The 18,986-nt window shown below is 40.2% G+C and overlaps 2 protein-coding genes across 2 annotated transcripts; both read right to left on the bottom strand.

Moving 5' to 3' along the window:
- Positions 1–78: 78 nt before the first annotated feature.
- Positions 79–1,408, bottom strand: LOC121607257 (natterin-3-like). The gene is made up of 2 exons (XM_041937980.1): positions 1,297–1,408; positions 79–1,169 (listed from the first exon to the last, which is right to left on the bottom strand). Exons 1-2 carry the CDS (start codon positions 1,406–1,408, stop codon positions 79–81), a joined length of 1,203 nt encoding a protein of 400 aa, XP_041793914.1.
- A 3,851-nt stretch (positions 1,409–5,259) lies between these two features.
- On the bottom strand, positions 5,260–6,667 carry LOC121606194 (natterin-3-like). The gene is made up of 2 exons (XM_041936383.1): positions 6,574–6,667; positions 5,260–6,347 (listed from the first exon to the last, which is right to left on the bottom strand). Exons 1-2 carry the CDS (start codon positions 6,665–6,667, stop codon positions 5,260–5,262), a joined length of 1,182 nt encoding a protein of 393 aa, XP_041792317.1.
- Between the last annotated feature and the right edge of the window lie 12,319 nt (positions 6,668–18,986).

The raw sequence follows: 18,986 nt of genomic DNA, 5'->3' as shown, positions 1-18,986 counted from the left end.
TTTTTTATTGTATTTTATTTGGAAGCCAAACTATTTCTAACATTTGCCCATTGAGCTTTAAGTTCAACAGAATGATCGTTAGTCTTGAACTGGGGAGCAGGGAACAGCATCAGTCAGCGGCTGACATCTCTCCACCACAGCGTTGATCTCGCCGATGGTCACGCCGTCGTAGGTGCCTGTGATGTACGTCCAGTGGGTTTCTCCATTGTGGTTGGTTCTGCTCAGCCTGCCAGTGAAGGGGATGTCGGCGGTCATCTTCCTGCCTTCCATCCTCACGGCACAGGAGTGGTTGGGTGGGACCACCAGCTCCACAGAGACTGAGTGACTGATAGACTCGACCATCCTGGTCCCTTCTGAGAAGGTCACCGTCTGCTCCTTGGTCAACTCCACGGTCCCGGGGCCAAGGATGGGCACTTTGGCCGTCATGGTGGAGACCGAGCCATTGCGGGTCTGTCTGCCAATGTCCCAGTTCTTTTCCACTGTACTGGTTTTTTCCAGTTTAACCGTCTTCTCCACATCTCTGCACTCCAGGTTGGTGACTTTGGCGAGCTGCAGGGTCTCTGGAGGATAGTGGAACAGCTTCATCTGGTCGATGCCATACTCCACATGAGAGATGTGCTGGCTGTAACTGGCTGTGTTAACAGCAAGAACGTGGTAGCTCTTGTACCAGTACTCATCACCCTCCCAGGGCAGGAAGAAAGCTTCGTGTCGCGTCACCACTTTGCCAAGGCCGTACTTGTTTTTGGCCACATAGATGTCTGAGTTGGGGCATGTTTTGACAGCATAATGGGGAACTGACCCATGTGAATCTTCAACCCACTGCAGAAACTCAAAGTGGTCCACGTTGACCAGCACTTCAAACTTGGAGGACGCATACTCGTTTTCGGCGAATGGGTACAGACAGAAGCTCCCTTTGCCTGGAGTGTAGAAGCCAGACTCGCAGTTGACTTTGCACACGTAGTCAGTGCGTTCAGTGTAACCGTTGAAGATGGCGACAGCGCCGTTTGGGAGGGAGCCGTTCCACGTGACCCACTTGAGGTTGGTGTATTCACTAAACATGGGGATGGAGTTTGCAGATGGCTTAGTTTCTGGGAGCTCTGTAATTTTAGGAGGTTTGATGACTTCCCGGGAAGGGACAACATCTTCCAGCGTGGGTTTGAGCGATGGCTCTACATGACAAGACAGAAAGGAACTGGCAGTAGGTTTTGTCATAAAACACATCTTTTAATTTGACTCTCCACACTTTGAGTGTCTGACTAGATAAAACTGCAGTATTACAATGATGTGACTCACTGCTGGGTTTTTCTTGCCCGTCCTGCAGCTGGGAGACAGAGGGCGGCAGATTAGCCTGCAGCGCTGGGCTGCAGAGCTGCAGCACTGCTAACACAACGGCGACACACCACCTCATCTGGACACACAGGGAAAAAACAAATGGCACGTCAACATCAGTGGGAATTTAGTATGAAGCAAAAAAGCAAACTCATAAAACCTTTAAAAGTAATAAGCGTTAAACCGTTAACCCCATTGGTTCCTATTTTTTCTGTCACGCCCTTCTTTGGAAGCACTTGGCAGTTTTCGTTGGTCAATATTAACTAGTAGCACAGAGAGCAAAGTTAAATTGTATTGAATTACTTCATGTTTCTTTTCATACATTTTTCTCATTCATTTCTGGTTTGAAGTGAAAGATGCAAGTAAACTCTCATGTTCTGTGATCACAGGCATTAAAGACTATAATGACTTTTGAGTTTCTGTTTTTAATAGGAGGTGAAAAAGACCTTTTTAACTGTGAAACATGAGTTCATGTCAAATCATCTGAATTTATGGTTGAGAGGTTGGCTGTTTAGAAGAAAATTTGGCACCAGTTTCTTCAGAAATAATAATAATAATAATAATAATAATCATAGGGCCAATCTATGATTAAGGAGGCAGTAATATTAATTGGATGCCCCTCCATGTATGTCAGATCATTATTGTAAGAGTAGCTTTAAGAGAGCATAACCAAATAGCTTTTCAAGTATAAATAATAGCAACAATAATATCTCAACAGAAAAAAAAACTGAACTAAATGATCTCAGTTTCAAATATTTCAGATTTATTTATGGTTGATCATGATTGTCAATCAATTTTATTTCCAAATCAGAGTGAAATGATGCAGATTGTTGTTAATCAGAAAAATGAGCCCAAACCAGCACTTCATTCGGATTTAGAGAAGCAGCTTTTACCTCGACAGGGTCCTCCTGCAGTGACGCTGCCTGCAGTATGTGCTGAGTTTTAAAGCCTCCCTGCAGACTTATTGCCTGCAATAAACAGGAGAGAGCAGCTTCTCGCCCATTGACCCAGTGTTTACACACTCCTGCTGCTCAGTTTGGATCTGATGTGCTACTGGAAAGGCTCAAAGCAGAAAGTAACCACACATTAGGCTTCTGAAATGAATTACTCCCAATCAATAAGATGGAAACTAGGGGAGGGGAGGGAGGAAGGTTGACCAACCTATTTCACTCAATTTCATGTATTCTCACTGGGAGTTGATCGGTAGAACTACTGTACATTGATGTCAGTGGCAGGTTCACTGCCTCGTTCAAGGACACAAAAGAAACAGTGACCTAATTCACGTGTCCCTAATTTCTTATGCCATTAGACACCTAAAGGCCTCTGCTTTATATTCATGTTCAGGTGGGATTAATAGGAGCATACAGCTATGTACATATCTTTTTGAATAAAACCCCAACACCTGCAAATGTTTTGCAATATGCATCCACCTTTTATACATGTTGTACATGCTAATGTTTTTTTGTTGCTGCCACCCAGTAATAATAATTTTGTCCAAATTGGCTGGTTTTTGTGCTTTCACATGATTTTAAGCAATATTAGTTGCTTTATGGGTCTTCTTGGGCTCGTAATCAAAACTCAGTGCATTCTGTTTAAAATAAGGCTGTTTTATTTTAACACATCTTTAGCGTTTCTGTTGTTTTGAGAGGAGAATTTATAAGCTGGCAAGTACACCTAAACAGTGTTGCTACAGGATGTCATAGGAGATTTCATCAACTTGCTTAACATAAATTATAGACGCTACATTGGCTGAACACACATGCTAATTAGTGTGTTTAGCTCTATTTTCATCTAGTCTTATTTTTGATGTGACCGCCCGTCTTCCTGCTAAACCAGAGCCAGCTACAGGTACTCTGGTAAGGATCTTCATGCTGTTTTGAGCTACTATGTCCTTGACTTGAAACTACCTGCCTGCAGTGCTGCAGGAGTGTAAAAAGAGTATTGGTGCTGATAATGATAACAGGATTCTTTATTGATCCTTGCTTACAAAACAGCCGTCCCCCCTCGAATTTCTGTAAATTTAGTCTTTGATGAGACTGTTAAAAGTGCTTCATAAATACATTTGCCTGGATTTAATGTCCCGTATCTACTGGGCGATACAGGATTGCATGATGTCCAAAGTGCTGTGGTGCTCTTTCTCCATCAATAACAAGATACTGTATGTTTAGATAAGCGCAGGCAGGGAACGCAGTGATTAGATCCGCTGTTATAGTGGGTCACTTATTAAGAAGGTCCTTGTTGCGTAATGCTGCTAGCTGCCAAGATTAAACCAGAGGAGAAGCAGCTCAACATGGACATTGTTCTATCACTGAAAATCGCTGATGTCATGGCCGTCTGTGTGTGTCCTTGAGACAGAAAGTTATTATCAATTTAGTTATTTGGACCTGAATGAGGCCTCTGTGTCAAATGAGGCTGTGTAGAGGTCATTAACACTGACAAAACTGAGCTGTCAGCATTCAGCTGAATGTGAATGCTTGTAAAGAATTTGTCATTCATGCAAGATGAGAAATTCATATTATGTTATTCAGTTCCAGTGTTTTATTCAGAGGAATACAGTGAGTGTGACAAGCAGCGATTCAGTCTGATTCACAATTTAGGTCGTTTATGTTCTCTGACCATCTCATTTTAAACACAACGCACACTGACTGGATACATAAAACAAGGCAGGTTTTTCTCATACAAAATGTGATCGTGAGATTTGCAGTTTTAAAGGAAACATTTACTGTATTCAGTGTCAAAGCTGAATATTGAAATTCCAGTCTGGGAAAGCGATCAGTGTTTTCTTTCTTTATGAATTTACTACATTTAGTGCTACTATACAAATTAGCAAGACCAAGAGTGTCCAGCTATGACAGCAGCTCTGTGAGGCTGTACGTAGGCACAGCGGTGCTTTGAGCAAACTGCTGATGTCGGAAAGTTAATCAAGCAGACATAATGCTTACCATGTTCACCATCTTAGGTTAGTGTGTTAGCATGCTAAAATTAAGCTAATTTCAGCCAAGGCTGCTTGAATGTGACTTGACTTGAAAGTGGTGGACCAAGGACCACCATTGCCATCCCCATGCAGATCCGACTTTGGGGAATATATTGGGGATGAAACATGGAATTAAATATATAAATAAGAATATTTATACCATCAGTCAGGCTCATACTCATCATCTAAATTCATTTTTACACTCTGTACGTTATTACGGACACACATACACAGAGAAACCTATACATGCAACTGATGTGGAGAGATGTCAGAGGAATGGGTCGCCACAGTACAGCGCCCCTAGTGGCAAGTGCTTTGCTCAAGGGCACCGCTGCAGTTCCCTGGAGGTGAACTGGCACTCCAGCTACTAGGCCACCTCTGCACAAATATTCACTTGTATTATTAAATTAAGTAATAACATATTGCTTAATTATTATATGTATATGATATAGTAATAAGTATTCTTCACTACTACAAACTAAAATATTTCAACTTAAAAAATGACCCCTTTCATGGGATCAAACTACTAACATGCACTGTTTATTTTGTATGTTTAAAATGTGTTTATCTGCAAAGATTAATTAAACTTCTCAAGTAAATCAGCAGAAACTGAGCGCTGGGTAAATGTGCTTAATTTCTCTGATGTTTGTGTATGTTCTGTTTTGTAATCTAAAAAATAATACTATTTCAGCAGTTTCATGTGCTGGCAAAGTGGAGGAGAGACTGTGAAGGGGAATGGAAGTGGAGGGAATGGAAGTGGAGAGAGCAACCATTTTTATTGTTATATGTTATTTTTAAATGTTTTCTTTTTGACACCGGCAAACACAAGACATATTTGATTTACCACACAACATGTATGCAGCATTAGTTTTTATTGTGACACATAATTTGCTTTCAGTATTACAAACATCAGATGTTATTCAAAAATCTCTTTTGGTGTCTTTTACGTCAGTCCTTCAGGGGCAAGGCTTGGCGTCGGCCACAGGTTCACAACGGTCCACCACAGCCCGGACTTCTCCGATCTGGACCCCGTCGTATGTCCCCAAGATAGATGTCCACTGGGTCTCTCCATTTCGGTAGGTGCGGCTGAGGCGAGCAGTGTAGGGGATGTCGGCTTTCATCTTGCGTCCCTCCATACGGACTCTGCAGGAGTGGTTGGGTGGAACGGTGAGCTCCACAGACACAGAGTGGCTGAGTTCCTCCACCAAGGTGGTTCCCCTGGAGAACTGGAGTGTTTTCTCGCCACCTAGCTCAAGGCCCCCAGAGCCAATGAAGGGGATTTCAGCTGTGATGCTGCCTGTGATACCCAGCATGGTGGCTCGGCCAATGTTCCAGGTGGTCTCCACCTCTGTGGTCTTTGAGATAGTGACTGTCTTTACCACTGTCTGGCATTCGTTGTTGGTGACCCCAGAGATTCGCATGGTCTCAGGAGGATACTGGAAGATGGCGACCTCATCAATGGCGTACTTGACATCAGAGATGTGCTGGGTGTAGGCATCCCTGTTGATGGTCAGGACCTGATAACTCTTGTACCAATACTCATCACCTTCCCAAGGCAGGAAGAAAGCTTCAAACTGAGGGACAACCTTCCCAAGACCATACTTATTCTTGCCAACATAGATGCCAACACCCACGCAGGTCTTGACTGAATGTTGAGGCACTGAACCGTAGGAACCTTCCTTCCACTCCAGGAACTCAAAGTTGTCTTTGTTGGCAAGGATCTCGAACTCGGGGGCATAGTATTCGCTGTCTCCATAGGGGTAACGGCAGTATGGACCCAGGCTTGGGTTGTAGAAACCAGCCTCGCACTTGTATTTGCAGACGTAGTCGGTGCGCTCAGTGTAACTGTTATAGATTGCAACGGCTCCATTGGGTAGAGACCCGTCCCACTTCAGCCACTCCAGGTTAACATTATCACTGAAAATGGAGGAGACAGGTAGCGCCTCCTGCTGCTCCAAGTCATTATGAGTCCGAGGAGCCGACACCACATTGTTACCAGTGGGTTCAGGGACCAGACCCTCCAGCTCTGGGTTCAGTAAGGAAGCTGTGTGAAAGAGACAGACACAAAGTTTCCATATTGAATCACAGTGCATTTTTCATCAAATGCGATTATAAGCAAAACCAGATACTAAATAAAACTGAAAATTACCTGACTGTCTGGAAACCACTGCTTCAGATTCAATTTAACCTTCGTGGTTAGGTACATACTGTACTCCAGGTGTAATACAAAGCTACTATTGGTATTTATACCTCTTTATGTTTATGTTTACCTTTTTTTTGCTTTGAGCTCTTCTCCACAATGTCCTTCAGACTGGCTGAGGACAGACCCAGCAGGGCCAGCAGCAACAACACTGACAGCTTCATCTGGACATGAAACACAAAATAATCTTCAAACTTTCAACTCAACATGTGAAATACACTTTGTTCTTTTCAGGACATTTCACTCTTTTAAAGGCAGACCAGTAACAGACAGGATCCAAACATCTCTTCCATTTTGTCATGAAGTGATCTCAATTTTAGACATTAGAGAGGATTATTCCATCTCCATCAAGACAAAACCATTTTCATTCAACTGTACCTTTTTACGAAAAGGTGTCAAGATGACACACAACTTCAATAGTAACATCAATATATATCAATACATACTCTTGTTTTCACCAGAATATTAGCATATTTGCACTTGTGACGTATGTGCATTTAACAATATTAAATGTACTTTTTTAGCTTGAATTTTTATTCTTTATATGTCTTTCTTCCAACACCCATTTTCCACACTTTTATTTTGGCACAGCCCTAGTAGCTCGCTACAGTGCATTTCACTACAGATATTACTTGTTCATGTGAGAAATAAACCATTAAATTCTTTGAATATTACAAGAATATATAATGATAAGAATAACTTAAGTAGGTGCTTATTTTTTTCATAAATTATTTAGACTTCTGACAAAAAATCATTATTTCATTATCATTATTTATATCTTCTTATACTGTTTGATGTATTACTTCAATTCATTCAGTTAAAATCAATGATTGTATTTATTCCCAGTTGGTCAGTTAGAAAGTATGTCTAAAAGCACACATTTCTTTATAATTGACAATAATTAGTTATCTTTAGTTAAGTTAGTATATATAGTATACTTATATTATGTATAATTAGTTAAGTATATTAAAATATTTTAAAATAACCACACAAAGAGACATTTAAATGGCAGATTCTGTCTAGGTGATATTGGGTACAGCCAAGACTTTACTTGACATCTTGACAAAACAAAATTTGAAATATTAAATTATTCACTATCACCAATTCACTGCTACTTGATCATGATCATCAATGATTGTCTGTCTGACTGACTGAAGGTGAAAAGAGAATGAACAGCACTCACCCTTACACTCGCTCCCTGCAGAGTCCACAGCCAGTCACCTCCACCTTTATATATACTGGTTTATGGCTGAACCATAAAGCAGACTGTGCACTTTCTTTCTGTCATGACATGGATCAATAGACAGAAAGTGGAGCAGTGGGTTTGTTACCAGCTGAGCAGGTCTGGTGATTTTCTCGTCAGTATCTTTGGGATTAATTTTCCCTAAAAGTCTTTTCACCCCTGTTAGTTTGCCTGTCCTTTTCTCTTAAAGATATACTGATGGATATCCATTAAATTTAGTGCATGGATTGAACTTCAGGTAATATATGAAGATGAGAATGGCACATCCAAATCTATGATTTCTGTCAATAGACAATTACTGTCTCAGCCTTTCTACCGTAACTAAAAAACTTAAAAACTTCAATTCCATTAGTAATTGAGCACTTTGCGCTTTACAAATAGACTTGCAATAAGTACATTCAGCCTCTGCAGGAACAAGGCACCATCACAGCATTATCAGTGGAGATGGACCAGTCTCAGTGAAGCATCCTTTCCCCTGAAGGAATATAAGCCCAGTGTTGTCCATGTTGAATTTTTGCTGGTGCCTTTATGTCCACTACAAGGTATTGCAAGCAGTTATGTACGCCTCCAGTGTTAGATGGCGGAATGACAAGGGTGTAGTCAGCATAGGAGTGGTAGAAGAAGTCAGATTTAAGGGGGTCATGTTTCCTTTGATAAGAAATCATTTTAAATTCAAATTAAAAGAAAGGAATGACCTCTTTGGCTGTAACAGTAATTCAGAAAATTGATATGGAGGCTTCCAATCTCCAGGTGTCAAAATATATGCATTATATGTATATGTACTGTAAATGTATATTAACTGCATGTTCTACCTGAGGGTGGAGAGAGCCCCATAGCTGTGGAAAACATCCTGGGTCGTACCTGTGCCAAAGACTCCATAGCTGACAGTGTCATCCACCTCCTACATAGATGCCACTCTCACCTGGAAAAAGGTTTTCCATATCCCCAGCACCTTCAAAACCATTTAGCCCATATTTCTGAGGGACATACAGGGGTGGACCACACAGCATGGATCATGGACTATCTCAAAAACCGACCACTGCCACGTGAGCATGCAGGACGGTGGGTCTGACATGGTTGACTGCAGCATGTGGGCCCCACAGGGAACCATCCTCGCTCCCTTCATACTCACTCACATACAAGTCAGCTAACTGCCACCTGCAAAGGATCTCTGATGTTTCTGCAATCATCGGCCTCATCGCAGGTGCCAGGGGATCCATCTTTAGAACAATGCAGGAAAAACCAAAGAGCTGGTGGTGGACTTCTGAGGTTACAAATACTCTCCTCCTACACCAGTGAACATCCAGGGAGCAGCAGAGGTGGTGGGAGAAAGAAGGGTGATGGCTAAGTTATCATCCCTGATGGAGAACACGTCTCACCACATGCAGGACAGTCTGACAGCACTGAGCCGCTCTCTCAATGACATGCTGCTTCACCCACAGTGTGTGAAGGAGAGATACAGCAGGTCCTTCCTTCCTGCTGCTGTCAGACTGCTCCCGCAGACCACACACTAAAACTATCAAATTCACTCATGTGCAATATCAGTGTATACTAAACTGGGCAATGTCAATATTTCCAATATGCAGTAATGTGAATTCAACCACCTGTTTTACTTAGTAAATTGTTTACTTATTTATCATACTTTGCTTTTTTACTGATGCTTTTTACTTGTGCACTATCCCCATTGCTTCTGTAACTAATAAGTGTAGCCAATACATTAAAAAGAAGTATCTTATTTTATCTTATTTCACTTATTTACCCTTTTCATTTGTTTGAATCCAAAAATGTTGACTTTTAATATAGGGGTGCTCTCAGTTTTATAAATAAAGCGGGTGTATATGTAACATTAGGGACTCGTGGTAGGAAGGGTGCTGGTCTGAATCCCCAAACAGGTTTGTAATATTAGGGCAGGTATCACTGAACAAAGCATTTTAGCTGAGACTGAGAGCAATCTAAGGTTCTAGGCAGCAGCAAATAAGGGAGATCGCACCAAGGTTGGTTGATATTACCTGATCCGCTTCCAGGATAGAATGTCTGCAGTTTTTAAATTTAGAAGTTAAATTGATGGTGATGAAAAGCACATCTGAAGAAGTCTACTTGGACTTTTCGTATTTTACAACAACCATGCTATTTTGTTAGAGCTGATGCCAAGACCCATTATACAATAAGCACATAAATCCAGGATAAGATTCAGGATTATTAACGAGTAAAAAAACAGACTGATAAGGCAGTAACTTATCAGTCTGCTCTGTCCAACCTATCATACGGTATCAATGACCTTAAGTGTATCGGGCACAGTTCTTGTGACATGTCATCTCTCCTTCTATACAACATCTAATAAACGGAGAAATCCAGATCATAAAATGAAGATGTAATCACCCATGAAAAGCTGAGTGTGCTACTCCTTTGCCATTATCATCAAGCTTGACATTTAGTGAGTTCTTTGGTAAGTTCTTGACCCAAACCTTAAAGGAATACTCCACCAAAAACATATAAAAAAGTAATCCCCTGCAATGTCAACACATTCTCACTCCCAACTCTTCACATACATGGCACCACGTTTTAAAGCACTTGGTACCCCTTTACCGTCATTTTTCAATGCACAGGCCTTCAAGTCAGCCAAAATAAACCTGCTTGGAACCATAATTATCATGTGGTTGATGTTGTGAAAGGGTCACACTTTGGCTAGATTTATGATCCAAAACTACTTGGTTAGGTTTAGGAAAAGAGCATAGATTGTTACGTATGTCACATTAAATAACTTACAAAGGAAATAACCCTCCACCTCTGGATTCACACAGGAGGCGACCCCTGGTCTCCTGTGCTTCACCCATCCAACCAGCCCAACCTCCCCCATGGGTGGACTTTTCTTGCTCTTTATACTACGTCATTTGTAGTAAATTTCTCTTTGGAGATTAATAAAATATCTATCTATCTATCTATCTATCTATCTATCTATCTATCTATCTATCTATCTATCTATCTATCTATCTATCTATCTATCTATCTTTGACGCACTGGGAGTGAGAATGGGATGTCTATAGATGTTTACTGAATTACCCTGCACGTTGAAAAAATGACACCAAGGAATCCATATGTGACAAGTCAGGAGTGACAGTGGGTTGGTAATGTAGATTTTGTTATGAAATGCCTTTTGCTATGTCATAGCGTGCATCGTAAAATGAAAAATACTGCTGAAAAATTGAAAGTCTTAGCTTTACGATTAGCTCATATGGAATCTTACCAATATTTATTTGAAGACACAACCTGCTCTAAATTTGACACTGATTGATCTAATGTGAATAGTTACTCGGTAGTAATATATAATTCTGTTGGTTCTCTGTAGCATCCGTTGCAGAAACACGATTCCAAACTGAAGCAGACTTGCGGCCCCTACCGGCCGGTTAAGAGGAGTGAGGAGTCAGCAGTAGTGCTATAAAAATGGTGACGATAGTGATAGAAAACAGTCAACAGTCAAACAGTCAGTCAAATGGGTTTTTCTAAAATTATGTATCACTACAACCACAAGAAGTCCATGAGCATACACTCACAAAAATATTTGGCTGATGGGTCCAGCAGTATGTGTGATTAGCTGTGGAAAGACACACACACACACACACACACACACACACACACACACACACACACACACACTATTATGGGCATAAGCCTGGAGGGGATAACTGAAATTAGAGTACATCGATTCAGATTGAACATGTGTAATTTAATGTGTAACAATTCATTTATATTTATCGTACATGTCATCATTACTGCAGGGCTGCATGAGCTGGGGACTGTAATGCCAGCTACAATGTGTGGCAAGCAAATGAGTGATCTTTCAGTGCCACCTGCTGGATATATTAGAAATTTCGGCTCAGCTTGGGCTGTAGTTACTAGTTACTTAAGAAATAAAGATGTTTGCATACAAAATATTTGAAGGTCTTATAAAATCTGTTTTGCTATGAATTAAACTACCCAGCAGTATATACAAGTACAGCTGAAATGATCAGTCAATTTATTAAGCATTACATTATCAACTAAATGAGAGAAAATGTTTGAGTTGCTTTGCATATAAAACATTTCATGGTTTCAGCTTCTTAGATGTGACAAGTTGCTGCTTTTCCTTTTAATTGTCTTAATCATTTAGGTTTGTAGTATTGGTTAAACAAAAGAAGAATCGTGAAGGTGTCACTTTCAGATTTTTACAAACTAAACCATCAATGATTAATGGAGAAAATAATCAGTAGATTAATTAATAATGAAAAATTTCATTAGTTGCAATCCTTTGCAAAATAGTAAAGGCATCTGATACAGTCATAAGACACTTATCACCAGATTGAACATTGGGGTGGGACCCAGGGCCTAAATTGCCTTTAATCATAACTGGGAAATAAAAATTTTCTCTCTGTGTGGGGAATTTTTTTCTTCCTCTGCCCCCTTAACCTGTGAGGTTCCTCAGGGCTAAGTTCTTGAACCCATTCTCTTCTCTCTGTGTATACTCCCACTGGTTGCCCTGATTAGGAAGCGTGGCATCTCCTTCCATATACCCGGCTATATCTCCCACTATGCCACAGCCCGCGCTCACTGAAGCTTCTACTTGACTACTTCCAGGACATTAAAGAGTGGGTGTCCCAGAATTTCTTGATGCTAAACAAACTGATAACTGAGGTCGCTCTTTGGCCTTCCTGAATCAACCAGCACTCTTTGTGCTTAGCCCATTGTCTTTCTTTGTGAAATGCTATGCAAAAAACCTTACAATGGTTTTTATTTGTACTTTTAAATAAGACACAGAGATAAATTCTGGGGTGAGAGTCAGTTTTTTATAACTGTGAGCATTAGCAAAAATAAGCCTTCTTATCATTTCAAGCTTGGTCTCAAACTGGTTCCCTCAAGCAAGAGCATATTTCGCCTATACTTACCTCCCTCCCTTACCTCCCGGCTCCCAGCCGGTTTTAGAGTCTATTTTAAACACTTATTACCTGTTCTTAAAGGACTTCAAAGGACTTCATGGATCAGCTCCCTCTTACCTATCTGACCTTTTAATCCCTCATACCCCAAGACGAACACTCAGGTCCTCTGACCGGTCACTTCTGGGTGACCATGCTTTCTCAGTTGCGAGCTCCAGCCTGTGGAAAAAACGCCTCTCCACATCAGATCTGTCTCCTCTATTGAGTCATTCAAAGCACAGCTCACCCCTTTACTTGGGCTTTTGAATATACTTCAGTTGTTACTATTAAAATGACTTGTGGTTGTTTTATTAGTTACATTGCATTTCATTACTCATCGATTTTATCCCAATCTCTGATTGGGGATGTTCATATTTCTGTTGTCTGGTCTGTTGACCTTGTTTTCTTCTTCTGCCTATTTCTGTGAAGCACTTTGGTCAACTCGTTGTTTTAAATGTGCTATAGAAATAAATCTGACTTGGCTTGACAGTAACTCAGCCATGAAGCATCTACAGTACATAAACCTAAAGGAGACTGGAGGTGCATTAAGTGATATAACCTATACTGGGATGGTGAGTACTTTTTATTGTGTGTCGTATTTTCACCTCAAGTTCATTAAGTGTTAAATTTGTCACAGTGTGAATCTGAATCAGGTAAAATTGTGACTCAGTTTTCACAAGATTTCTCAAGAACTCAACCCTATTAGTGGTGACATGGAAAGTTGAATTTCTGTATCTTGAAATGTAAAAAATATTACATTTTTTTAGTTTTCATCATTTCAAGAGAATTAAATATCATTCAAAATTGGATTATTATTGCTATTAATTATTAATTGTGTGTTTCATCTGCAGATGAAGCTGTCAGTGTTGTTGCTGCTAGGCCTGTCGGCTCTGTCCTCAGCCAGTCCTCTGGACATCAGGAACAACAGAGCAGAGAAAAGTTATATCCGTAACAGAATTCCACAGTAAGAGCATCATATCAATGGTCAAACATGGTGGTGGTGGTGTGATGGTGTGGGGCTGTTCAGGACACTATTTACATTTATAGTCAGCAGAGGGCAGCAATAGATAGACAGAGAAATGAGGGCATACATACATACATTTTGGATAAATTCTATTCACTGACATTTAAGGTGTTTGTTTCACTTCATATGTTTTAGAAACAATCAATTTAATTTAAAGACCAAAACAAACACCAATGAATCATTCTGTCAAGGTCGTTCTATGTAAAACACTGTTAAAAACTACAAACAAATCTTTCACTTTAACCTGAAATATAAGTTAATTCAAAACAAAATTATTTATTAGCCAGTCATGAATGTGAATAAATTAATAAAAAACCTCGTAATCAAAGCAAAGAAGTTATAATTTCAATAACAAGATTTTATTCGGTTATTGATTTGATTACATTCGTTTGACCCATATTGCATTAAAGCACTAAATCACAAATCCAATAGTGATTATAGGAGTTATCTGTTTTAATTTAACCAAAACAAAACAGAGTCCGTCCATGTTGTAAGTAACAGGTAACTGAGGGTGACAGGACGGTCTGTTCCAGTGAACATCCAGCAGTTTCACTGCAGCTCTCACTGGCACTTAACTCCAGATAAATAAAACATAGAGTCCCATCCTTCTCTCTCTCTCTCTCTATCTATCTATATCTCTCTGTCTCTTTGTCTCACACACATATACACTCACAGCTCTAGTGTTTCTATAACATAAAACACAGCTGCTCTATCTGTTCATGCTTTCAGCTGGATTATGTTCACTGCATGAATCAAATGGAACTGTCATTTTACACACAGCATGCTCAGCATGTTATTGATAGATCAAAGCAATAGTGATAATAATACAACCCGTCAGTGGTGTTTTTGACTCCACTACTTTTGTCTGACAGCTTCAGTTACTGGTTACTTTTCAGATTACAACTTTTCATACCCAAATCATCTCCAAATTTGGTGATTTTGTTAAACTATCCGACAGCATATTAAGTAGCCAAATGAGCTCAACCATATAAAAAAACATCTCAGAGAGCATTTTACTACAGACTGATTGTTTTTACTTTGACACTTGAGGTACATTTTGCTGATAGATAGATAGATAGATAGATAGATAGATAGATAGATAGATAGATAGATAGATAGATAGATACAGTCACTGTCTTACTGAACTCTTAATAACATGAGAGATGGCCAAATCACTGTTGCCACAAAAGTCTCAGATGTAGTAATAAACAGAAACATGGGCAACCAAAAATATAAATAAATAAAAAGAAAAGTAAAGTTAAACAAAAGTCAGCAGAGATAATCATCAGTATCAGTAAGTCAGTATGATGCTAGCATGCTAACATTAGCTAATCACAACTAAATGCAAACACAAACGGCTGATGGGAAAGTCATTAGTTTTGGTACTGGCTGCCTGGTAGGTAAATTGTAGGACTCATTTCAGCTCTGCTGCATGCATTTGTCTGCATCGTTTTACGCGTTCAGGCATTCATGCATTCATGCATTAGGTGGAGCATTCGGGCACAGCTAAAGAGACTTTTTAAGGATACTAATGGTAATCAGATGCAGGTACAGCGTAGTTTCTGGGGGAAACATAGTTTTTAGTGACATGGCCAGATAAATCAAGAGAAGAAAATTTTCAAAAGTTCATAAGTTCATAGGTCATGCTTAATGTGCTGTGTAAGTTTGCTGCAGAGCGAGGTCCCATCACAGCTGCAGATTCTGCAGACTGGCATCACAGAGTGTCCGACAGAAGGTCAGAGAGAGTGACTGTCGTGAGTTTTAGGCGAGCCTGCACTTAGCTGTGCCCTTCAAGGTCCTGTCAGGCTTCATTTCGGCTGAGTGAGCTGTTCTGAGTGGGGAGGTTGGATAGATGACTGCCTGTGCTCAGGGTGACAGTGATCATGCAAACAACCCATTAAAAGCAGCTGAACTACCAGGCCGTGCCTGTTTTAATGAGATACTGACAGTAACGAGTAGCTTTGTGCCTGAAGCCAATTTTCCCTGAAAAGAAGACATAAAGCATATGGGAAATGCACTACATGGTTTGTATATTGATAAACTTATATGTTCAAAACATATAAGACATAAATAAAACATAAATATTTAAAATACTGGTACTGTTTTACCACATTCTCAACATGGGTTACAACATTTTGGAATATATATATTTGGACAGATTCCAATATTATATCAATTATGCATTAATCTGTATTATTAGCCATCACTTTAATTGCATCACTACTTTTTATTTTTAATAATAATGATATTTTTTTCTGTCCCTTTTCTATATTTATAATTGTTTTGTTTTTATTTGTTTTATTTGTGTTTACTTTTTATTTATTTCATTTCATTTTATTAATTTATTTTAGTTGTTGATGTTGATCTTGTCAGTGTTACTGTTACCCAACATTATGTTCATCTTTGTTTTAGCAGCATCATTCTATCATTATTATGCAACGTCATTTTCATTATCATATAATATTGCATGCAACATCATGGTTGGTCAAGGTTGTTGCAGGCCATCCACGACAGTCAGTAGAGCTCGGGTTGGTCCTGCAGTGTTATACATGTGTCTGCTTGTGATAATTTGTGGCTTCCTTGAAATATTAGTCATGCAGAGCTTGTATCTCCACGAACATGTACATGCTAATTTAACATGCAAAGAAACAGCCTAAGGCACTGTAAATTGTGTGCATGCGTGTGTGTACATACTGCCTCTTTCTTGTGTTCTCTCATGCCCCACAGTTTGCTTCGTCAGTAGCTGAGGATCGTAGCTGTATAGGCACAGAAACCCTGCAACATTCTCACACAAACACACACTGGAAATGCAGCGGTTTTCTCTTTTCTCACATGTGTTTTCTGAGGTTGTGTGTTGTTTGCATTGTTTCTGTATTTGCAGCATGATTGCTTTTAATGCATTTCTATTGGCTTTCCAAAGCGTGTTCTTTTCTTTTTTTCATTTGCGAAACATTTCGGTTGTATTTGATTTCTCCTAATGGAAATGCTTTTGCAGTGCGTTTGCCCTTGTCAGCCACTGTAATACAGATTAACCTGCAAACACACAACAGTAATTTCTCAAGAATTACTGTCAAATGTGAAGCTGCTATTAACTTTGCTATGACAGCAGCTGCAGGTTACCTTTGTAACCACTGCTGACAACTGAGCTTTCATTCGGATTGCATAAGACTGCAGACAAGCAGTCTTTTCATTGGAGAGTGAGGCTGCTCACCTGAGCATCTGTGCGAGCTACACTGACACAAACTTGACTGATTTTCCACCAGGTTGTGCAGAAAAAGTTCAGCTAATTTGAACTGTGACCCTGCAACAGTGGGACCCCAGCACTTACAGATGGTGGATGTCATAATTAAAAAAAACACAACGTATTTTAAGAACACGCATGTCTATATCTTGAATCATCTTCTTTACAACACACAACACTTCATAATTCCTGCACTGCAGAGCTGAATCTGTTCACTGTGCAGGGTGCAGATTGCATTTGTGCCCGCGGTTGCACGCCCAGCTGAGCACAGAGGACGATGGGCACTCATTGTCATATCAGAGGAGCGAAGCTGCCGTGTTAACCATGAAAAATGCATGGGCTTTTTCTTTGAGTACATTTGCATTTCAGAGCCTCATCTTACCTGGCATCCAACTGCGGCATGATGGCGTTTGCCTGTGTCTCTGTGTGGGTGTGTGGTATAACTGCAACTGAAGGGTCACAAGTGCTTTCCACATCACAGTGTGCCCATTAAGTGTCATTAGTCCTGTCAAAGCGATGGAAAGATGCACCTTTCCATCTTTAACTCTCAGAAAAGGAGCTGCTCTGCATTGGTTGAAGGTAATCTCACACAGCCAGTCCTCTCTCCAGATCTGGGAAAGTGTCAGCTGTTATCTGAGTGTTTCATAAATCTGATGACAATACATTTGTTGTCCTTTATTATTTTTTTACATAGCCACATAACATACTTTTGTTTGTTTGTTTTTAACAAGGATTCCCTGAAATAACCATGACTACAGATATAACAGAACAATAGCCTTCTCTGGAAATGATCATACATGAGGGCCAGACATTCAGTACGTAACAATTTCTTCAATTATATTTTCATAAAACATCAAATGTTGTATCCTAATATACACAAAAGGGACAATAAAGGCAACCAAATCTTCTGCAACCAAAGTAAAAAGAAAGTAATTATCTTGTGTACACAGTAAAACAAACAAACACACCTGAAACTAAGACTATGAGGCCCGTATTTTGCTACCAACAGAAAATTTCTATTTAACTGAGTCTGATCTCTGTAGTTGTCACAGTTAAGCCACAGTCTGGATATTGTTCAGGAAAGCTGTGGTTCCTGAGCTCCACTCACCCAACTTTACTTCAACCTCAGTGTTGTGAATTGTCTCCTTTGCTGCTACCTCTCCCTGTCATGACTTCCTGTGTCTTTCGTGACCTGTCCAGTTCATGAAAGTAATGAATGCTGACCTGCTGTGCCCTCCGGGCCCGATCTTCCCGCTCTTTGTCTGCGTGCCCTCTGGTTCATCTGCTCCCCTCACACTGATGTCTATGTCACTGGCTATGCTAATATTCTGAGCAACATGCTAATAAGGGTCAATGAATATTCATTAACTTATTGGACTATATTCAGGATGACAGTTGGGAGCTGAGACTCAATGTCATTGGAGGAAAGGTACATCCAAACTTTGTGAGAGCTCTGTCTAAACTTCCGGTCAGCATGACTCACCAGGCGGCCGGAGGCTGATGATGAGGTTGCTGGTTTGATTTCCAGAGAGGCTGGGCACACGGGGCCGGTGAGTTAGCAGAATGATGTGTTCCCAACGATGCCGGTTTCCAAGCTTTTTAGCTTGTGACCTTTCCAAGTGTTACAAAGTCAACTCACAAGCTCTTATCAAAGGTTTCAGATGTATATGAGCTTAGAGCTCAAAATGGTGCATGTGCCATGCAGTATGCATCAGCAGTGTGTAAAAAATACTCAGATCTCATACTGATTAAGCAAAAATCATCAGTATGCATAGCACCAGTCTATCTCATCTTCTGGGTCCCACAATGCAAAGCGCTGGAATGGTCGAAAAGCTCAGCTAGGACAACAACAGGAAGCTTTTATTACAATTTTCTTGTGGTATTTCATCTGTAAATACCCTGCCATCAGCAGCTTAAAATGTCATTTAGTCCAACACTTTGGTTTATGACCAATTACCTGCAATATGTATGACATTCCCATCAGCCTCAGATGTACTTTGCCATTAGTGCTAATCAGCAAATGTTAGCA

The sequence above is a fragment of the Chelmon rostratus genome, chromosome 5 (genome assembly GCF_017976325.1).
Source record: "Chelmon rostratus isolate fCheRos1 chromosome 5, fCheRos1.pri, whole genome shotgun sequence".
Taxonomy (NCBI): Eukaryota; Metazoa; Chordata; class Actinopteri; order Chaetodontiformes; family Chaetodontidae; genus Chelmon; species Chelmon rostratus.
The sequence above is the reverse complement of the archived record's forward strand: the minus strand, read 5'-3'. Positions and strand labels throughout refer to the sequence as shown.

Coding starts and splice junctions, on each gene's coding strand:
- LOC121607257 (XM_041937980.1), bottom strand. CDS start 1,408: ATGAGGTGGTGTGTCGCCGTTGTGTTAGCAGTGCTGCAGCTCTGCAGC. Junction 1,170..1,296: donor GGACGGGCAAGAAAAACCCA/GCAGTGAGTCAC, acceptor CTTGTCATGTAG/AGCCATCGCTCAAACCCACG.
- LOC121606194 (XM_041936383.1), bottom strand. CDS start 6,667: ATGAAGCTGTCAGTGTTGTTGCTGCTGGCCCTGCTGGGTCTGTCCTCA. Junction 6,348..6,573: donor GAGCTCAAAGCAAAAAAAAG/GTAAACATAAAC, acceptor TCTTTCACACAG/CTTCCTTACTGAACCCAGAG.